At 41.6% G+C, this 21,478-nt stretch overlaps 2 protein-coding genes across 3 annotated transcripts in view; one reads left to right on the top strand and one right to left on the bottom strand.

Annotated features, from left to right (window-relative positions):
• Positions 1-3,473: 3,473 nt before the first annotated feature.
• Positions 3,474-10,978, bottom strand: phyh (phytanoyl-CoA 2-hydroxylase). Its single transcript, XM_069700110.1, has 9 exons — positions 10,841-10,978; positions 10,089-10,144; positions 9,630-9,740; positions 9,188-9,356; positions 8,773-8,854; positions 7,500-7,681; positions 7,255-7,404; positions 6,996-7,130; positions 3,474-4,000 (listed from the first exon to the last, which is right to left on the bottom strand). Exons 1-9 carry the CDS (start codon positions 10,904-10,906, stop codon positions 3,947-3,949), a joined length of 1,005 nt encoding a protein of 334 aa, XP_069556211.1. The 5' UTR covers positions 10,907-10,978; the 3' UTR covers positions 3,474-3,946.
• Positions 10,979-12,575: 1,597 nt separating this feature from the next.
• cdk17 (cyclin dependent kinase 17) overlaps positions 12,576-21,478 on the top strand; it is a 46,849-nt gene continuing 37,946 nt past the window's right edge. The window contains exon 1 of one of the 2 annotated variants that reach the window (XM_069700104.1): positions 12,576-12,897. The gene's annotated coding sequence lies outside the window, so the exon portion shown is untranslated. The remainder of the gene's footprint in view (positions 12,898-21,478) is intronic. The other variant, XM_069700103.1, reaches the window with a different exon arrangement.

The raw sequence follows: 21,478 nt of genomic DNA, 5'->3' as shown, positions 1-21,478 counted from the left end.
ACATACATATTGTGGTTGAAGTATATGAAAGAATTATGCATACAAATTCTTTTCTTTTTTTTTCTTTCTTCCTAATCCTGAAGTATTAATTACTTACACCAGCACTAATGGACTTTTCTTTTTGACACGTGGTGGCAGAACGACAACTTCCTGTCCAGTGAATGAAGGTGAACGAGAACCGAAACAATTGGCTGAAAGCTGCTAAACTTCTCCTGATTTCTGAAGGGAGCTGCAGAGCTGCAGATATTTAAATCTGTAGGTTTGTTACTATAAACGAGCGACTGCCTTCACATCCTGAATAACCATCTGACCCACCGTAAACATCCAGATTTAAGCAGCTTTAAAATAAATAAATACATAAATAAAAAATGCAGTAATTGAAGTGAATTGTTCCCAGCTCCTTGTTTTCAAGGTCGCCATCTGATTTTAAAGTTAAACCGCGGTCTGCTGCAGGACAAGTCTTCCGAGCTCTGCTTCTGTTTGTGGTTCTAACAGGGAGTCGAGGCGGAATATAACCCGAGGAAACAGTCTGCTGCAAGATGTGCAGTAATCACAGCAGGACGCCGAACCGCAGACTCCTTCCACGCATGTGAAGTAAGTAGTGTCTTCATATGGCTTCACGCTTTGATGTGGAGCTCCTCTGAGGTCGATCGAGGTTGGTTTTTTTTTTTTTTTTTTATTTTCCATCCGCTCGGTCGCGCGCAGTCTTTATTACGTGTCGATGAGCAGACATAAGTGAGGACACGTCTCTCTGTCAGCTGATCGGTTGTCAAAGTCTCATCCTGGAAGTCAACGGCCCTTCGGTCTCTGCAGCTGGAGTTTTCCGCTTCACTCTATTTGTACACAAATGTGTATTTGCTTTGAACCGGGGGGGGGTAGGGGGGTAATTTGAATTTGCCGACCGGAGTTCTCCGAACTTGACCCGGTTTGAGGTTCAGGCAACCGGGTCAAGTTTGAAGAGTTCCTGGCGAAAGCTGAAATCAAACTGAAACTCGGATCTATACTTTGTAATGTGCAAGTAGTGCAAGACACTTCCGGTCTGCGACACTATTAGACAACAAAGCTCATGAATCCTTCTGCACCTGCTGGCTGACGACAGCCTGTTGCTCATTGGTGCAGAATGAGATCCTCTGTGTGTGTGTGTGCGTGCGTGCAGGTGGTCGCTGCCCTGAACCCGGTTATTATCACACCGGCTCCCAGTGATCTCAGGGTTCAGCGTACACACCGGCCTCCGCCAACCTGTATTTACCGCCGCTGCACGCTGCCAGCTCTTCCGCCTCCTGCGTGAAGAAGAGCCACTTCAGGTCCTCTGCTGTGTGCGACGAGACTGAAACGTGAAACGAGTCTCCCCGTGAAGGAAACTGGGCAGAGACGACGGGGGCCGCTTCGCTCAGAAAATAACCGACAGCTGATCTGCAGTCCGGAAACAGTCAGAGCTGCGTGTGATTGAACTTTCTGCTGTGTGTGTGTGTGTGTGTGTGTGTGTCTGCCGGTACAAATACGAGTATTATATGCATATACTTGTGTGTGTGTGTGTGTAGGTGTGCAACTGCGTATGAATTCATAGAGTGTGTGTGTGTGTGTCCATCTGCGTGCGACTGTTTCTAATCAAATTGATTGGATGTTTAATAAGGTAACGTTTCTTTGCACTTGGCACGTGTACGTGCAGAAAGTGTCCGTACATCACGTGTGCATGAAAATATATAGTTTTAAATAGTTTTAATCGTCTTCTCCGCCTTCTCCTTCTGTCGTCGATGTCACCAGCCTCCACGTCTCAGCTCTCCTTGCATGTGAATGAATTTCCTGCAGATCTGATCTGAACGGAGATGTGAGAGCTTCCCTCTTGGTTTTGAACAAAGAGTCTGTTCAAACACGTGTTTACACTCCGAGCTGCGCCGGATCAGGTGTTGGGATTCTGGGGAGACAGGAAATAAACTCCTCTGAGACCAACACGTGATTTAGTGTTGGTGTCAGCCGGTGACACAGTGTGGAGCAACTTTCAGTATAATGCAGCTTAATGTAATCTCTCTTTTTTTTTTTTCACTGGTGTTTAAAAGTCATTTGCAGTTATTTGATTTAACATCAAACATCAAACGGCTGCTTTGTGCACAATACTGTACATGTTCTATTATCTACTTCTATTCTTTATAAGATTTTATATATGTTTTTATTTTTTAATTGCTATTCCTTCTGAAGGTGAAAGAAGGACTAGAAAAGTAAGAATCTCATTGTACCGTGCAACACCTGTGCTTTTACTGCATATGACAAAAAGAAAATCTCTTAATCTTAAATCTGTGATTTAACAGTGTTTTAAAATCCGCTGGCTGAATTTCAGCGTCAGCATTCAAAACTCTAATTATGGCCTGACACGGCAAACAATTACAATAATTTACATGCACCATAATAAATATTAGAAAGTTAGTAGTGGAAATAACATTGTGCAGTGACTGTTTCCGCAGCACTGTGCAGACAGCGATGAGAACAAAGAAGACATCAGCAACAGTATTGCACCGCTGTTGTCCTGGCTTATAAAATATGGAGAAGTGTGTATAAGCAGGTGCTGCTATGAAGGAGGCGCAGTCCATATTCAACAGACCGAAAGTGCGATTTAGTGTTTGGCACCTCGTGCGCTCAGAAAGAATATCATCATTAAATGTAATGAGTCAGTTTGGCTCGTCGCATTATTTTTGCACGACGAAAACCGTTTCAAAGCTTGATGTTATGTTATTGTTTTGTTTGGGTTCCTGCCGCCTGATTAGACGCCGACTGAGGCTTTAAAAACGAATTGACCTGGCTGTGAAGCAGCTTGTTTTCCACAGTCATCTGTTTTGGTGATTGTAAGCCGTCATTCTGCTGGTTACATGTTCAAAACAAATCTGGCTCTTGTTGATAAGACTCATCTCCACTCTTATGATCAGAGCGCGACGATCCTTCAACCCACAATCCTTTGCGTTTTCGCTGCAGATCAGCTTTCCAGTTAGATTAAACTCTTACATTCAGGCATCAGTGTCATTATCGACCTCCAGATTTCAAAACAGCATCGTTATTAGTAGGAACAAACACGGTCAACTTTGAGATCCGTCAGCTCAATCAGTTATTAACCGCCAAAATGATACATTAACGAGAACTCGGCCTGAATTTCTGGTGGGTTCAACACAAGAAAATGTAGCACGTCAATTTAAAATATGTTTTATTTTAGTTTTACATGACACTTGTGTAATAAATCAGAGCGTGAGAGGTCATATAGGAATAACATGTAACTATGTCAAGATCTGATTACATTACTGCCACTTCATGATATTGCAAACTGTGTTATTCATCATCTTCTGACAGCTTTTAATTTATCAGTTTGCAGTTGACATGACAGCTCAGTGGGACGCGTGTGTGTGTGTGTGTGTGTGTGTGTGTGTGTGTGTGTGTGTGTGTGTGTGTGTTTCTGTAAACTTTAGAAAAAAACCCGCACAAAGTCTTGATTTCATTATTCTGAATTTATTACTAATCTAAAAAAACCCCAATATTAAATAAATTAATTACAGGAAAACTCTAGAAAACAAAACGACATCTAGCGGTTCAAAACACATTTAAAAGGCACATTCAAATTCATGTTGATTAAATAATAAGGTAGAACGCAGGAAGATCAAGGCCTCTGTTAGTATTAATTAAAAAGTGCTACAGTCAAATCAGATCATTTAATTATTCTGCTTTGTTTTCTCTCCACCTCATCTCCCTCTCGCTCTCACACGCGCTTCTCATTCTTCTTTTTCAACATGCGATAATTCCTCCTTTCTAAACTGTCTTACTTGTTCCAGTTAATCTCCCTTTTGTTTCCAGTTTCACTCAACGGCTCGGCAGACGCGTTCGGAGCGTCAATAACACGGCTGAAGTGATATTTGTGCTGCGCGATGCTGTCGAGGAAGTGCCAGGAGGGGTGTAGATCGTGGCGTGTTCACAGTGAAAGCCTCTCTCCCTGCACCAGGCGACCTCGAAAGGCCCACGTATCCTGCGTGGAAGTCATCAGAGTTAAAGGGTCAGTACGTCAAAAACACACCTTTCAGTTTTTCAGCTGGTGAGAAAACAAGACAAACATTTTTTTCCCCCCCCTCCTTTCGTGTTTTCTTCCCGGAGCATAATTCAGAGCTTGTCGACATGTTTTGTTTTCATCACGTGTTAGGTTTTAACTTTAAAGTTTCACATTACCAGCAGCGGGTCCGACAGGATCGGGAATTATTTTGGCCGTCGTGCCATCAAATGCTCAGGATGAGTCGGCTGATGATCAGTTTCTATATTTACTCCTGGTGCGTGATGATGGCAATCATGTTTGACCCAAGGATGATTGGATCAGATGATGTCAACCGGGTTTCATGTTCTGCTGTCACTGTTTGTTTTAACATGTTGAATGTATTTTATCAGGTAACATGTTGAATGTATTTTATCAGGTAACATGTTGAATGTATTTTATCAGGTAACATGTTGAATGTATTTTATCAGGTAACATGTTGAATGTATTTTATCAGGTAACATGTTGAATGTATTTGATCAGGTAACATGTTGAATGTATTTTATCAGGTAACATGTTGAATGTATTTTATCATGTTGAATGTATTTTACAGGTGTTGAATGTATTTTATCAGGTAACATGTTGAATGTATTTTATCAGGTAACATGTTGAATTGAATGTATTTTGATCAGGTAACATGTTGAATGTATTTTAACCAGGTAACATGTTGAATGTATTTGATCAGGTAACATGTTGAATGTATTTGATCAGGTAACATGTTGAATGTATTTGATCAGGTAACATGTTGAATGTATTTTCACCAGGTAACATGTTGAATGTATTTTAGGTAACATGTTGAATGTATTTTACCAGGTAACATGTTGAATGTATTTGATCAGGTAACATGTTGAATGTATTTGATCAGGTAACATGTTGAATGTATTTGATCAGGTAACATGTTGAATGTATTTGATCAGGTAACATGTTGAATGTATTTTACCAGGTAACATGTTGAATGTATTTTATCAGGTAACATGTTGAATGTATTTTATCAGGTAACATGTTGAATGTATTTTATCAGGTAACATGTTGAATGTATTTTATCAGGTAACATGTTGAATGTATTTTATCAGGTAACATGTTGAATGTATTTTATCCAGGTAACATGTTGAATGTATTTTATCAGGTAACATGTTGAATGTATTTTATCAGGTAACATGTTGAATGTATTTTATCAGGTAACATGTTGAATGTATTTTACCAGGTAACATGTTGAATGTATTTTATCAGGTAACATGTTGAATGTATTTTACCAGGTAACATGTTGAATGTATTTTATCAGGTAACATGTTGAATGTATTTTATCAGGTAACATGTTGAATGTATTTTACCAGGTAACATGTTGAATGTATTTTATCAGGTAACATGTTGAATGTATTTTATCAGGTAACATGTTGAATGTATTTGATCAGGTAACATGTTGAATGTATTTGATCAGGTCTCAGGTCTGCGAGTGTTTTGTCTTTCTCTTTGTTTTTAGGACCACTGAAGCTGAAACATCCGTTTGAATATGTGAAGGACTTTAACGAGACATTTTCTATCCATCCTTGGCCCGCAGCTTCTCTTCTGAAGTGGTTTTCTTTTTTGTAATAATTACATTTACCAAACTACACTTAATTGCATTCTAAAGCTGCATCATTACAGTGACTTTTTTTTTTTAAATGTAAAATAATGAGCGCAGACATTCTGCTGTGTTTTTGCCAAGTGAGGTTAAAAGCTTCCCAACTCGGATGCTTGTTGCTTCGCTGAAGTCGACCTCGAGGTAACTGTAGCTCTGACAGGAACATGTTGTATAATGAGGGCTTTTATTGCACTCTTTGATATTCTGCTTGTAACCATTACAATACATTACCAACTAGTGATGTTTTTATTACTACCCGAATTGAAATATAACCATGCTACTGTAATTTGTATCATTCCATTAATAGATGTTCTGCTCAGTAAGTTGTTTTTTTTTTGCATGATGTGGATTCGATGTTTGAATACTCCGTTGACCTGCAGGTATACTTTAATATATTAAAGCGACCATCACGTCTGTGGGCGCGATCAAAAGGTTCCAGGATTGTGCCTGTTGTGCGTGAATGGAGCGCAGCACTGTGATGTGCACGGTTTTGAGTGACATTTGTGTTTCAGGAGGGACGTGACGTCGCTGTCCAAGAGTGAAGAAAGTGTGTCGCGTCAGCAGCAAAACCAGGTGGGTTTTCTTCAACCTCCGTGCGGTTGTGGACCGTGAATTCACCGCCCAGCGTCCGACGGCAAAACATTCAGTGCAATTGACCAGAACTGTGGCGTGATGGAGCTTTGGTTCTCCGACGTGACAACTCCACTGATTTGACCGTTGGTTGCATTTCATATCGCTGTTGCTCATCGGGTCGACGAGACAGAAATGTTGACTTTAAAAGTGTCACATCTGGTACCTGCTACCAAAACATGGAGTTTACGCAGAACCGCCCGTCTCTGGCTTCGTATCCAACTCTAATGTTTCACCTCCTGTTTCACTGCACTCGGCGTTAAAGTGAGTGACAAGATGCTGAGTATCAACACTGCACATGCTAACATTACATTTTTATTTTTCATCTCTGAAGGTAGTTGCGAGTTATTAGTTTTTGCTATCGCTTCCATTTGATCATCCCGACCTTCATTCACCTGCCTGCTCTGATTCTAGGTTAGAGATCATTTGTCACCATCACTGGCCTCTCATTGCGCTAAGCTTTAAAGTGCGTGCTTGCCTGGGCAGGACGAGTTTAGAAACTACGAGCCAAATATAAATAAAATGCACGCTGTCATTCGTTCTCATACATCTGTTCTGTGTTTTGTCATTTGCGGTCATGTAGGACGACATGTAAACAGCATAAAACATTTAAAAATCCAAAGTTAAATCGATTCAGGACACTTTCAGGCAAAGTTTATAAAGAAGACTGAATGTAAAAAGTCTGACCTTGAAGGTGATTTTGTCGCCCAAATGGTACTTCCTGTCTGCAATCTCCTTCACCTCCTTCTCGATGTTTTCCTGCGTGGTTCCCTTCACGTCAATGTAGTAACAATCACCGCTGGCGTAGTGGCAGGAGATGGCCTGGGAACACACACACACACACACACACACACACACACACACACACACGGTTGACACGCGGCAAACATTTGCTAAGTTGTCTAAGCAGTGCAGTTGGTGTGTCTCCGGTCGCCGGGTGCGGTACCTTGCGGAATCCCTGCGTCTGGTTCATGCCGGAGCCGTGGATGAGCAGCGGGTGGAAGAACACCGTGTCGCCCTCCTCCATCTCCAGGTGCACCCTGGGGTGCTGCGGGTCGTAGTTTCGCACTCCGTGGTACATCTTGTTCACCCCACCCTGAGGACACAGGCGGCGCTTAGTGTTTGTGTGTCTGTACGTCCTCGCAGGTGTGATTGTGACAGTGTTGTGTGTGTGTGTGTGTGTGTGTGTACCTCCCACTCGGGATAGTCGTGCTCTTGCAGCGTGCCCTTGTGCGATCCCGGCAGGACGACCAGGCAGCCGTTCTGCCTGTTCACCTTCTCCATCGCCGTCCAGGAGCAGACGATCTGGTCGACCGGTCGGAACGGGAAGTAATGCAGATCCTGATGCATCGGGTGACGAGAGGTTTTCTTACCTGCAACAGCAGCAGACACACACACACACACACACACACACACACACACACACACACACACACACACACACACAGACATCTCATAATACCCGGTATGGGTTTAAGAATGTATACATATTGTGTTATTTGGATTTTGGTGGTTGTCTTTGTGGCCGAAAGATTGTGACGAACTTGATATATTTATTTCCTCTCCAAATTCAAACTTAAAGACACCATGTGGCGTTTTGGACCACTAGTGGTGCCATGGAGCAATGTTTTCACGAGTGGGCCCCTTCTTTGTGTAAATCCTACAGAAACACAATGATCAGGCAGTACATGAAAAGAAGCAGTTCGCCAACAAAGGAAGTCCCTGCTGTCGAAACAATAAAAGATTTCATAATTGAAGATCTCCATTTCATTTTCTTTGGCGCCAGCTGTGGTGATAAGCAGTCGTTGCAGCTGTTGCATTAACTCCAACAACCCACTGCTCTGTGACAGAAAACACACCGTGAACTGAACGCCGGTTTAGAGTTTTCAAATCAGTTGCTGCTGAAACCGATTTCATTCAGTTTGTGAAGGCTTTCATCAGTGGGCCACAAACTCATTATGTTTCCTCATCCAGCGATAGATAGTGAAGTTATAAGATATTTATTTGAATGGAAAATCTTGTGATTATTACTTTGATCTTAAACTAAGGAAAAAGGATATTTAGATGTTGGGTTCGATGCGGCTTAGATTAAAAACAAAAAGGTATCCTTAAATACAGAGCTCCCAAATTCAAGTCGAGTTTTAGGGGCTGTAGCCAACAATTATTTTCATTGATAATTGTTATTGGCTACGTTACTTTATTTGTTTCCATAAATTGATTAATTGATTAATTGTTTGTTCTATTAAGTGACAGAAAAATAGTGAAAACGACTCTTTCTCCCATGTCATAAATCCAGAGAGAAGTTTACAAGAGAAGTAACAAATCCTCACTAGATAAACTGGGAGTTGGCAGTTTTGCTCGATAAAAAAATAACTTAAAACTATTTTCAAACGAGTAACTGGTTAATTTTCTGTCAACTGATTAACTGATGCAGCTCTAATATTGTGTTTTTCTGACCCCGTACCTGCATCAGGAGGTTTGTTGATCAGCATGGTGTGCATGGCCATGATGTTCGGACCAGTGAAACACTCCACATACTTCAGGATCTGACACAGAAAGGCACAAGTTGTTGTTGATCAGTGTTGAGGTTTTCATTGTTTTAAACTCAAGCTACTGTTGAAAAGAAAACTAAATTTATTCTGGATTTTTTTTTAATTTTTTGTGTGGAAAAATTGAACTTCCTGGTAGAAACCAGTTCAGTCCATCTAATGCTTTCCGCCTTACTGTCTGTGTCCGTGTGCCACTGCAGGACACCAGAGTCTATTCAACCAGTATATCAATAATATAAATATGTCTACACTATATCTTGAATTATTAATCCAATAACATGTGACAAATACTACTGTCTATACTTCATGTGTTGGAGAGTGCTGTTGTACCTCTGGCAAGGTGCAGTACCGGAACAGTTCGGGATCTTCCGTGAAGTCCTGGAGTTTGGAAACAGCTTTCTGATCCGGGACAAACTCTGACTTTGCGATGGCCACGTCCCTCATCACCACCAGACCGGGAACCTTCACTTCCTGTCGACAGATCCGCTCAAACTCTTTCCTGAATAAAAGTACGGACACACACAGATCACATCCAGCACCCGTGCCTGGAGTTATAAGATGTACTTCTCATACGTCATGTTGACAGAACGGACTTGTAACTACTCTGTGTCTCTTATTTTGGTAAAGTATTCTTTGAGATACTTTTTGAGTCTTAATTTGTGACCTAATCACAGTATATCATAGTTAATAGTTAATCACGGTGCAGTTACAACAGTGATATTTTTATACAGCGGGGAAACGTATAATTCTCTTCACAATTCCTGATGTTTACCTGAACCTGCCGATGTCCTCCTCAGAAACCAGATTCTCGATGAGAATGAAGCCATTTTCCTCATAGAAGAGTCGCTGGTCTGGGGTCAGCAGGTCGTTATCAAAAGTGTATCTGTCCAGAAAGCGACAACACAACGATTTATCACCCTGTTAGTTGTGGAGAAAGGCTGCTTTGGACAGGTAATATTTGCTAGACAATGTGCATGCGAATGTTGCATTCAAGTTATATTGAATTTATAGTAAACTGCAGGTACTGGCTATGAAAAACTCCAGAAGCAGGACAGGTGATACTTGGACTGGCACTGAAGTAGCTTAAAAACAAGCATTGGGTTGTCCTCTGTACCCCGTTATTACACACGGCACACAGAAAAGTGGGACAAAGGCAGCGCTGGCTGAACCATGTAAACATGTGTACAGAAACCTTTAGCCTCTGGCAACAAAGCTAAAGGTGTGTCCCTACCTCAGTCTCTGTGGGTGACTGTAGGTGAAGGTTTGGGCAGAAGTTGGTGCAGCTGTCTTTTAGAAATCAAGTTAAGGAACCAAAGAAGCAGAAACAGATGCTGATGATGTGTCTTATTTGTTTTTGTTTTTTTAAATATTTCAGATCAGTTTTCGACCTACTTTTTCTAAAAGGATATCTAGTTTTTACACTTTCACGTCTGGCCTCCTTCCAAATTGTGCAGCTGTTATTTGGTTGAACTGGATCTTGACAACCGGTCAATGATTTCAGATCACGACAGTACAAAGTACAACTGCGATATGCTGCTTCATAATGATGCAACCGAGTACACGAGAAACGCAGAATATGCACGTTTTTAACAACAACAATGACAGATTAAAAACTAACGGGACAGTCTTTCAACTGAACTAACGACAGAGCGACCAGTCCTCTGAGCTGTTTACAGACCAAACACAGCTGGTCCCTTCAGCTGGTGCTCAACCAGAAACAATGGCGACAGCCTCTGTTCACAACAACAGTGCTACTATTCCGCTACCAATGAGAGCAAGAAGCGAAATCATGAATAAAACAGTCACATATAATAGTTTTAAGCCAGTAAATATTCCTGTATTTCTCCCCAATGCTCCTGCAGCCCCGGCCGAAGGGTCCCGGCCTGGACCGCCAGCCCTATCCCGCCGCTCCGCGCACCTCTACCGGGCGACCGGATCACCGACACGACGGGAGCTCCCAGCGGAACAAAACAAAAAGGATACGAGCTCGGTGGTTGTTCGGTTCAGATGGTTGATGAGCAGCCGAAGTCTCTCCGCGGCCCGAGACATCTTCCCTGTCCGGCTGCTGTCCGGCTGTGTGCGGCGGGTCAACACGGAGAAAGTGGGTCTGACTGTTACCGGGGCAACGGTCGGGCTGGTGACGACACACGGGACGCGCGTTCAGATACCCTCGTGGTACAGGTGTTCTGATATAATATAATATAATATAATATAATATAATATAATATAATATAATATAATATAATATAATATAATATAATATATATAGAATGTTTTCACGATTAGTTTAAGGGAATGATAATAAACTAACTTCTATATGGTTTTTTAGGTGTAATTAACTTTTAAATGTGAGGCTTATTGTGAAATACAGTATATACAGGGAAATGAAGATTTTACTGCAGAGTCTAAAATATATTTATGTATTTATTTATTCGAAGGATTTCAGTAATATTCTTTTTTAATAAAAAAAGGGAGAAAAAAAAGCAACGGAATTACATTACTAATAGCTGCAGTTTTTATCCAACAGGTGGCGACACACAACAAAACAAAAAAACACTTAATGCCAATTACAGTATTATAGTATGTTTATGGTCCCATTTTTCAGGGTCCGTCACAGAAATTATAGCTCTTCTTATTTATAGCAATCCTTTTAGAAATAATCAAATCAGAGAATGATAATTAATTGATCGTTTCTGTGACTCTGGTGACCCAACCGTCTTTTTCATCCTTTTTATAGTCAGTCTAGAGACTGTAATTGTAAAAAAAAAAAAAAAAAATAAAAATAAAAAGGAGAGTAAACAACCATTCTAATAATTTCAAAGATAATTTTCAAAACAATCATGTGAAAATATATTTTGGCACAAAATGTTTTAATTTAAATAAGATTAATAATATTTTATATATGCCTTAAACTTGTGAGCTCAATATTGTTTTTTCGAGGATCGACAGGGACAGAGAAGAAACATTATTAGTATTTTGAAGCTGCAGAGTTAGACGACAGCTCTCCACTGTTGTAATGAAACGAATGAGTCAGAAGAAAGTGAAGAGGAAGTCTAGTCAAATTCATTGTTTCGTTTTTTGTGGGCCTATTTCCTACCCCTGCTCACAGCTTTGTCAAGCTACAGTGTGCTATTATTAGAACGGCATTTCTGGTTGACTTCCCTGTTGAATTCGATACCAAATTAAATATGTTAAAACACAGCGCTCAGAAATTGTGTATGCATATTTTGAACACTATTTTTGAAACGCCCTAAACCGTTACTGGCTCTTTTATTTTGAAAGCTGTCATAGGAAACAACGGTGCCGTTGAGTGAGTGATACCTCGCATGTGAAACATTTACATGACATTTGTAAATTGTGACCGCAGAAAATAACCCGGGGGGGGGGGGTTAGTGCATAAAACTTAGGATTTGTACTGTAATGTGTCATGTAATTTTCTTTTTCTTTAAAAAAAATTATTTTAGAAAATTGATATTTAAAAAAAAAAAAAAAAAAAAAAAGTGTAGTTCAGAAACCGGAGTTGAAATCAAGGTATTGAAACCTTTTTAAAAAATACCCAGTTTTACACTAAATTATTATCAGATACAACAGTTTCTTTGCAGTCTGCGTGCATCGCTATGGAAAAACAACACAGCCCGTACGATTTTATTTTGAAACGTGACAGGAAGTCCTGTGATTGACGGCGGCCAGCTTTGAGCGCTCGCACCCCTCCCGTGTCCGCCGACATCAGATCCTCCTCCAGCCTCTTTAAACTGCCTTCGCCGCCGATCGAACGACATTTTCGGGGTTCCGGGTCTTCATCCCTCCGTCTTCACTCCGTCGTGCCGCCGGTTGTGTTTTCGGAGGACATTTCCTTCTCTGTCGGGAGCGTCTGGGACCAAAAACCGAGAACAGACCACAAAAAAAAAAAAAAAAAAAAAAAAAAAAAACCCCGTGTTTTCAGCTACTTCTATCGGTGGGCGGATAAAGCGGAGGAGGGCATCCGGGCCTGGCAGCTCCGGAGAGTCGGCTCGAAACGAGGAGGAATTCACCATTTTCAGGTACGTTTTGGTTCAAAATGTCACTTCTGGGTAACAACTCGGGTCTGTCCGATAATGGACACCGTGACGTTACGCTCGGTTCGGGCAGAGAAGGACGAAGTCTCTGACCGGCGGTGCGTGGAAACGACAACACGGGAGGAAACGAAACGACACGGGCGCTGAGGGACAATTTATCCAGACTCTCGTTTATATTTCACAGATACTTTTTTTTTTTTTTAATGTTTCACTTGTGTTGTGTTTCGTGCCTCGCCCCCGTGTCATAACCGTTTAAAGTCTCTTCTTGTCGTCATTTCAGGTGCGAATATTTTTTTGGGAGTTTGTTTACAAAGCTGATGTGTCGGCAGCCGGAGCAGCGACAGGAAGAGCCTTATTGCCGAATTAAGAAAGATATAATGGCAGAAATTGCATTGAGAAAGCCTAAAAAAATAAATAAAAAAAGACCGTAAATCTACTGTAAAACCAGTTTGTAACATCGCAGGCGTGAGTGCAGACGTATTTCTCTGTCACACTTGTGATGCATCCTGCTCACACCAGACTGTACCTGCGCAGTGACATTTCCTTTTCACATTTAAAGCAGCGGACTTTTATTTTCCACAATGAAAATGTGGATACTTGATTCCCTCAAGCATCTTGCCTGTGTTAAAAAGTTGTATTTTTGATGATTTAATAAGTGTAAACATCGGCTTCTCCACTGCTTGAAGTGCCTTTAGTTCTGTTTGTACTGTATTCAAGTCACAAGTGGGGGAAATGAAGAGGCAGTGGGATTCCTGCTGATTTGAAATCACTCTGCAGCTCGCTGTAAGTGCCCTTATTTGAAATGATTTGCGCTCATGACTTTAGTATTGCCTGCAAGTTTGGGATGCATCCTAATATTGGCACGTATCGGCTGGTAAAACCTTTGAATTTTCACATTGAACTGATACGACAGACCAATAAAATGAAGCTTTATTTCGGTGTAGCTGCTCGATGTTTTGACTGTTTGAAATTCGCCCTGCACGCGGCTGTTTTCAGGATTCAAGCCTTTTGAAATGAAACGCACAAGTGAAAGTGGGAGATAACAAGCACATCCTATACTAGAGTCAGGCAAGAATATGTGTTTAGCAGCCACTGTGGTTGCCCTGGAAACAGTGAGATGTTGTTGAGACTATGGCTGGGTATTAACTTTCTATCCACCAAATACGTTGTCTGATCAAAATGCTTATCTTTTGCATACATCCTGACTAAATCTCCCCAGTGTCTTCTTGTCAGTCAGCTGCAGTTGTTTATCGTACACGGGCTCTACTTTGGCAGCTGGCGCCGGTGAAATCACTCATATTTGGTAATTCTCGCATTAGAACGCCTTATTTTAACACCTTTCAAACTCATTTTTGGCCACATGCCTTCAGTAACTCGGGACTGGAGGCTCGTCTGTGCACATCGGGCTAGCTGGCATCTACCATTATCATTTGAGCCATTTATAGAACATCAGTAAATTGTGGTGTCTAGTTATAGCTTGCATGTGACATCTGTAAATTGTAACTACAGAAAATAACAGTAAGAGAGTTACACTTTAAGCTGCATGAAAATCTCTTGCCATAATGTGTCATGTCATTTTCTTTTTTGTTGAAATGGATTTGATAGATTTGGTATAGAAAAAATATTGTTCAGATTGAAGTCAAGGTATCGGTATCTAACCCAGCATCTGGGGGTCTTCGCATTTAAAAAAAAAAAAATGAATATAAAATGTTGAAATTACAGTTTAAGAGCACAGTTGCCATTTCTGATATCATAATAACATCACAGTATGAATTTGAATACGGATACTGATCCGGAGCTATATTGTCCAACACCAATCGTCCATCTATGCGGTGAGGTGTCCGTGGTGCATTCAGGCTCTTCTCTACCCCCAGTTTGACCTGGATTTCCTTCCACCGTCCTTCATCTGGAACAACTGGCCACTCGGTTATGTGCATGTGTGCATCTGCATGTGCGTGTTTTGACCCACATCCAGATCTAGGCTGTTGGCATGTGAGAGTGATCCACCCCGAGAGAACAAACTAATTACCCCCCCACCCCCACACCCCCGTTGTCTGTGGGCCATATAGCAGCGCTGCTATCGATCGGTCTCTGCATTATGTCGCATGCAGCAGGAACGTGAGAGCCGAGAGTGTGTCTTGTGAGATATATATGCAGCACACACACTCGCACTCTTTCTCACCTCGTCTCCTGGGCTTCACGGATGAGAATATGTACATCGTAGTGAGCGGTCCATGATAGGTGCTTCGGTTTGAGACGGTGAAGTGCCGTGTGATGGAACCGCAGCAGGTGTCAGTGATACGCTGGAAACATCCTGTTGGAGCGAGAGAGTGCGAGCAGAGATCGATTATTGTTTTTGACAGATATGTGGTCCTCTTAACAAAAAGAGCCAGACCGTGCTGCTGTTCAGGCAACGCTGCGATTTTACTCTTTAAAATCATCTAATGTGTTTCTGGATTGAAGTTTTCCAAAGCACCTGATCCGACTGCTAGCGGACCGTTCAATAGGCACTCGTCACCACACATCTCAAGTATATGTACTAACAGGGCTGGTAATTATGGGCGGGAGCGATGGCGAAAGTCATGTGATGCGCTATAAAGAATGATAAAGTCGATGTGAGGAGATCATTTGGGGGATTGTTGCTTTTTGTGTCCCGAGTGAAAGCAAAAGTCAATGGTGACTTTTTTTTTAACTTAATGTAAATAACGTTTTATCTTTCGCATAACCAAGTAGTTTTGGTGCCTAAACCTAACCAAACAGTGATCACGGCACAATGTTAATGATGCCTTTGTTATTGTTACCGAGACAACACGTTTTTGGTCCACCTGCTTCTGAAGATCCTGTTGTGGGTTCTGTCAAACAGTCCTACATGTCATTGAGAATATATATATATATATAGTAGACGTAAAGGATTTGTGTGACTGATACGTGTCTGATATCAGTCAAACCAGGTGAAAAAATGATGATGTCCTGCGTTTGGAGAAAACCTGAAGAGACGGACAAACGACTGAAATCCGGTTTCTGTGAGTCAACCAGCTCGCTGTCCGTTTAAATGTTCTCGGCTCTGCTGTTTCCAAGTGAAGCGATTTCCCTCGTCTGGCAGGACGAACGAGAGGATGGAGATACTCGCATTACTGAGACATCCATGTTAATCTTTTTACAGCTGAATGTAATGTGCTGATTCTAAACTATTATACAGCATTAAACTTTATTATCGACTGACGGTGTTGATTTCCCACCGTCAGAGCTGACTGCACTTACCGACAATCAGCCTCCGAAACACTGTTGCCATTGACAACCAATCCAGCAGCTCGCTATCTCTCTCTCCCGCTCTTGTTTTATAACTCCAACTTGTGTCATATTTTATTGATGAGAGAGGTGTGTGTGTGTGTGTGTGTGTGTGTGTGTGTGTGTCTTTTCTGTATGTTTGCACTCTTGTCTCTCGGTTATATCGGTGTGCTTTTGGCTGCGTGAGCGTCGTATGTTTCTTGCGGCTTTGATGGAGCAATTTACGTGTGGACTGTGTGCAGGTGTGCGCATGTTTCCAGTGTGTTTATCATTATGTAGTGTGGTGTTTGTGTGTTTCCAGCCGTTATCATCCCAACATGCTGGATCTTTGGTCTGTGCGTCATTGTTTTACCTGAGGTAGTCCGGAAAAATGTAAAAAAAAAAACTGAGAATGTAACGAAATCTGAGAGGAGGACCAGCTAACGGCCCAAAGGGCTGATGGGAAAATGTCTTCCTGCCACTGCACAGCTGCACTGTGGGCATCATGTAGGTGAAGTAGTAATTATTGGGTTTTTTTTAGGGTCTGGCTAATTCTAGGGCTTCAGAGGGAATACAGTTGCTGTGGGCTGGGTGCTGCGCACACACACACACACACACGCATTCATATCTATATGAACACACATACACACATTCATATCCATATGAACACACACACACACACACACACACACACACACACACACACACACACACACACACACACACACACACACACACACACACACACACACACACACACACACACATCCGCCGATGGGAAAGTTATGTGAGCCATGCAAGGAATGTGAATTGTTGGGAGTTCATTGTCTCTCTCTCGCGCGCGCTCTCTGTTACACACACATGCATGCATACATACATACATACATACACACACACACACACGCACGCACACACAACTTCTCTTTAGCTTGAAAAAATGAAAAATGTAGGTCATATCATCAAACAGCCCCGTCAGCCCAAAACCATGAATAACCAGTATTTGTGTCATTGCACAGAAGAGCAAAGCCATCTTGCTGACTTCCTGTATGAATGTGTTTGAGTGTCAAAGGGGATGTTTGGTCTTGTAGAATGGCTGTATGTGCGTGCGCGCGCGCGTGTGTGTGTGTGTGTGTGTGTGTGTGTGTGTGTGTGTGTGTGTGTGTGTGTGTGTGTGTGTGTGTGTGTGTGTGTGCGTGTGCATGTGTGTGTGTTAGTTTACAGGCAAGCCTAATACTATTTGTTGTGCTGTCATGTAAGGCTCATTTTTGTCTCTATGTACATTGCATGTGTACACACACACACACACACACACACACACACACACACACACACACACACACACACACACACACACACACACACACACACACACACACACACACACACACACACACACACACATTATCTCTATGTTTTGGCATCTTGCCCTGTCCAGTTGCCCACCATGTAAATCATTTAATCATGCTTTGCCAAGTGTGTTTGTGTGTTTGTGTATGGAGGTTAGAGTTGGGTGAGATTGGCTCATAATCCGGAGATTAAGATGTGGCATTGTCAGAGCAGCAGCAGGCAGGGATTACACACACAGACACACAGACACACACACACACACACACACACACACACACACACACACACACACACACACACACACACACACACACACACACACACACAGAGGTCACACATTAAGATAAACAGGCTTCATTGACGAAGTCACTTTCCCTCATGTGGCAAGAACTCAGTGTGAACTCAAGTGGTGTCGTTTGACAGCGAAAATGCTAAAATATTCATCACACACACACACACACACACACACACACACACACACACACACACACACACACACACACACACACACACACACACACACACACACACACACACACACACACACACACACACACTAGTGAGGATCTATACCCCGCTTGGCAGATGAAGTTTCACACTGCTGTCTCTTTGTTGTCTCTTTATTGAACAGGATGAATCAGATTGTTGAATCATGTTTTCTTCTGTTTTCAAAATGGGCTCAGTCGCACGAAGAGAAATATTTTTTAGGGAACCTTCATATTTACTTATGCTGACCAGTCAACCATCATGTTCCTCTTATGAACCCACATTAATCTTCACTTTAAACTGAAGTGTGAAACTTTCTTTCCCTTTCTACCAGCAAGAGTAATTACAAAAACACTGCAAACACATTCAAAATCCCAAACTGGTTGATTGAAGAAGTGCAGAATTGACTATAATGGCCTGTTGCTTAATTATTTACACTCCAAAATTAAGCCACGACTGTAATTGCAATTTGTACTTAAAAACAGAAATATATAACAAGATAAATTTGAATCAATTATAATGGTAAACTGAATATCAGATGAAACAGATACGAACAGTTACTTTTTGTGGAGTGATTTTTTTTTTTTTTTTCTTTTTTTTTTTCAAACTAGCCAATCAGCTTGAAAAAGCTGTCGGAAAATAATAACAATTAAGCACTCATTTAGTACATTACATTACTACGACTATACTCCGGGTTAGACAGTGATTAAGACACAAATGTGGGATATTCATCAATAATAGGTTCATATACAGTACTTGTTCAGTTATTGTAATAACTACTAAAAAGACATATTGCTGATTAGTACCTCAAAGGTACTTCTGGCTCCTTTGCTTCTTCAACTGACGGGACGAGTAAAGTCAGAGCCACAAATCCAGACGGTCTTAATTCAGCACTTTTATGTTGACAAGCTTAAAACCGTTAGATGTTATCAGAAGTGGGAGACTCTGCTTCTGGCTGCCAGCTCGTATCTGTCTGAAAAGGATGTGATGCAGCTCTCCTCCAGCAGACGCTGTGTATTTTACAGCCTGCTAAATTGACAATAAAGCGGCTTGAATTTCAAATTGCAGCCGTTCACGTTGAATTTTCAGCATAAAAACATTTTAATCGTTCAGCTCTATAAAGTTCAAATTGGATTTCATAACACGAGATTATAATAGTAGACTTTATGTGTGCAGCGTTGGTGCCAAGTACCGTCAGCTGTAGTTGCCATTCTGCCGTTCAGTACATCCCGTCCTGCACAACTCTCACCATCTGCCCACTTCCCTCAAACAATTTCTGCAACACTTCTCGCATAATCATAACAATGAAATTATTATTTGTGCATTTGACAAAATTCACTGTCAAATGTTGCCAGCATTATTTGACTCTTGTTAGATATCAAACTTGTGATCTCTTTGTAACATGGTTCTCATCGCCGTCTCTCAGCCCGCTGCCTCTTCTAACTTTAGACTCTCTTTACTTTTTAATCTTCAATAGCAATCTCTAATTATCCCCCTTTCTTCCCTGCGGGTTAATCATTGCCTCCCAGACAGGCGTTATGTACAAACAGCGCCAACAAAGTGCACTTACAGTTCACAGGGAACAGTCATTGAAATTTAACCGTAGACACTCATAAAGCCCAGAGAGAAACCAGTCAGACAGCCTCACTTTTAATTTAGGCTCTTCTAATTAATTCTGTTTGAAATGTTGCTGTACTGACTGCTACTCCTCTTCATAGTCCTCAAGCTCTTCACAGTATTAGCGTCACTAAGTGTCTCCATCGTTATCTGAGAGGTCAGTATCATCAGGGACGCTATAATCTGGTCTAATCGTATTGAAGCGACACTCCGGCACAAGTAGTTTCAGGTGACTGGACAGACGAAGAAACCACCGACACTCTGAGTGCACACTTCTCGGCTGTTTGATTGACAGCCGGTCACGGCGGAAGTAACCCACTGGCGTCAGCACGTGAGGGCAAAGATGGACACCAGGTAAAACCGTTAAACGGTGGACACTCAGGGACGCTGCAGAGTTGCAAGGAGGCGAGAAATAGAAAATCTGCTCCATCATGTTTCTTGAATGTCGGCTGGAGGGAAACAAAGGAGCAGCTGGTGCTCGGTGTTCAAGATGATGTAGTGAAGCCATGCAGGGTCATTTTCAAAATAGCAAAACAGAAATGAGATCTGTCCAAATCCCAAGATTGTGAAATACTTTCAATTCAATATCTTGCATGTGAACAAACTGGACTTTTGCTGCGAGCATTTAGCACCTTTAAACGATTTCAAGGCTGACACAATCACCAAATTATAGTTGATGACATATTGTCAAAATAATTACGATTAACAAAGTAGTTGTCTTTTTCTGTTCAGTTTAGGCCGTTGTATTAAAATAAGCCTAATCATAGTTTAATGATTCACATATACCTTATGAAGAAGACCAGCCGTTTATTGGCTGTAGTGTTTGGCTTTGCCACTAAATCCATGATGTTAATGTCAGTAGAGGCTCATGGAAATGCAGCACCTTGTGATGAGCCGGTGGTAGGGCCACTTCTCCATCCACGTGCCAATTAACTATAGCAGAAGATGGGGGTGCAATAAGATGACGCCATTAAGAGCGCCAATCAAACCTCAAATAGCGGAGAAAGACGAAAATATCTCAAATATGTCGAACAGTTTTTATACCGACGAATGGAAACGATTCGAATGATGATGCAAAATGATTAAATCTGGCAAATATGTAATAACTGTGATGGAGACATTGTGCGATACTCATTCATTTTCCTCACATCTCTCTTTACAGAAAATACAAAACTGTCACCAGCAGACTGGTTGGTCAGCCTAATATAATGTTGGTCACGGAGAGAAACAGCTTTGAGGGGTTTGTACCGAGTCACCGTGACATCCTGGACTCTTATAATAGTTCGGCACCTCTAATATGAAAGAAATCCATAGATCCCATTTCTCCCTTTGAATTTCTTTGTTAGAACTTTCTTTTTTGTACCCGCTGTCTTTGGATCAGAGTATCTAAAGCTGTCCATACTGACAGCTGGCTTCAGATGTCTGCCATAACTTGGAATCTTAGTTATTCAATTCTTTGATCAATAGTTTCTGATTCTGTAGCCATGAAAGATTTTGCGCGCTATGGATCGTTTCAACACACAACCCACGGTTGAAATAATCGTTTTACTTTGTTGTATTGAATTCCAGCAATCAGAAATGCTGGATTTTTATAAAACTGTGCGCACGGCAGCAGCAGAAGTAGACAAAGAGATAGTCTTTGGCATGCAAATGTCTGATGTTCATGGATAAACCTGTGTCTCCGTCTCAGCCTGGGACATCCCACCTGGCCTGGCACAAAGACAGGAAAAGAGCCCAAGCCGTTGGTAGATGGCGTGAGCAACACACACACACACACACACACACACACACACACACACACACACACACACACACACACACACACACACACACACACACACACACACAC

Source organism: Brachyistius frenatus, unplaced genomic scaffold (assembly GCF_029030835.1).
Source record: "Brachyistius frenatus isolate BFR_SWC_R1_liver_20210118 unplaced genomic scaffold, ASM2903083v1 Contig_32, whole genome shotgun sequence".
Classification (NCBI taxonomy): Eukaryota; Metazoa; Chordata; class Actinopteri; family Embiotocidae; genus Brachyistius; species Brachyistius frenatus.
The sequence above is the reverse complement of the archived record's forward strand: the minus strand, read 5'-3'. Positions and strand labels throughout refer to the sequence as shown.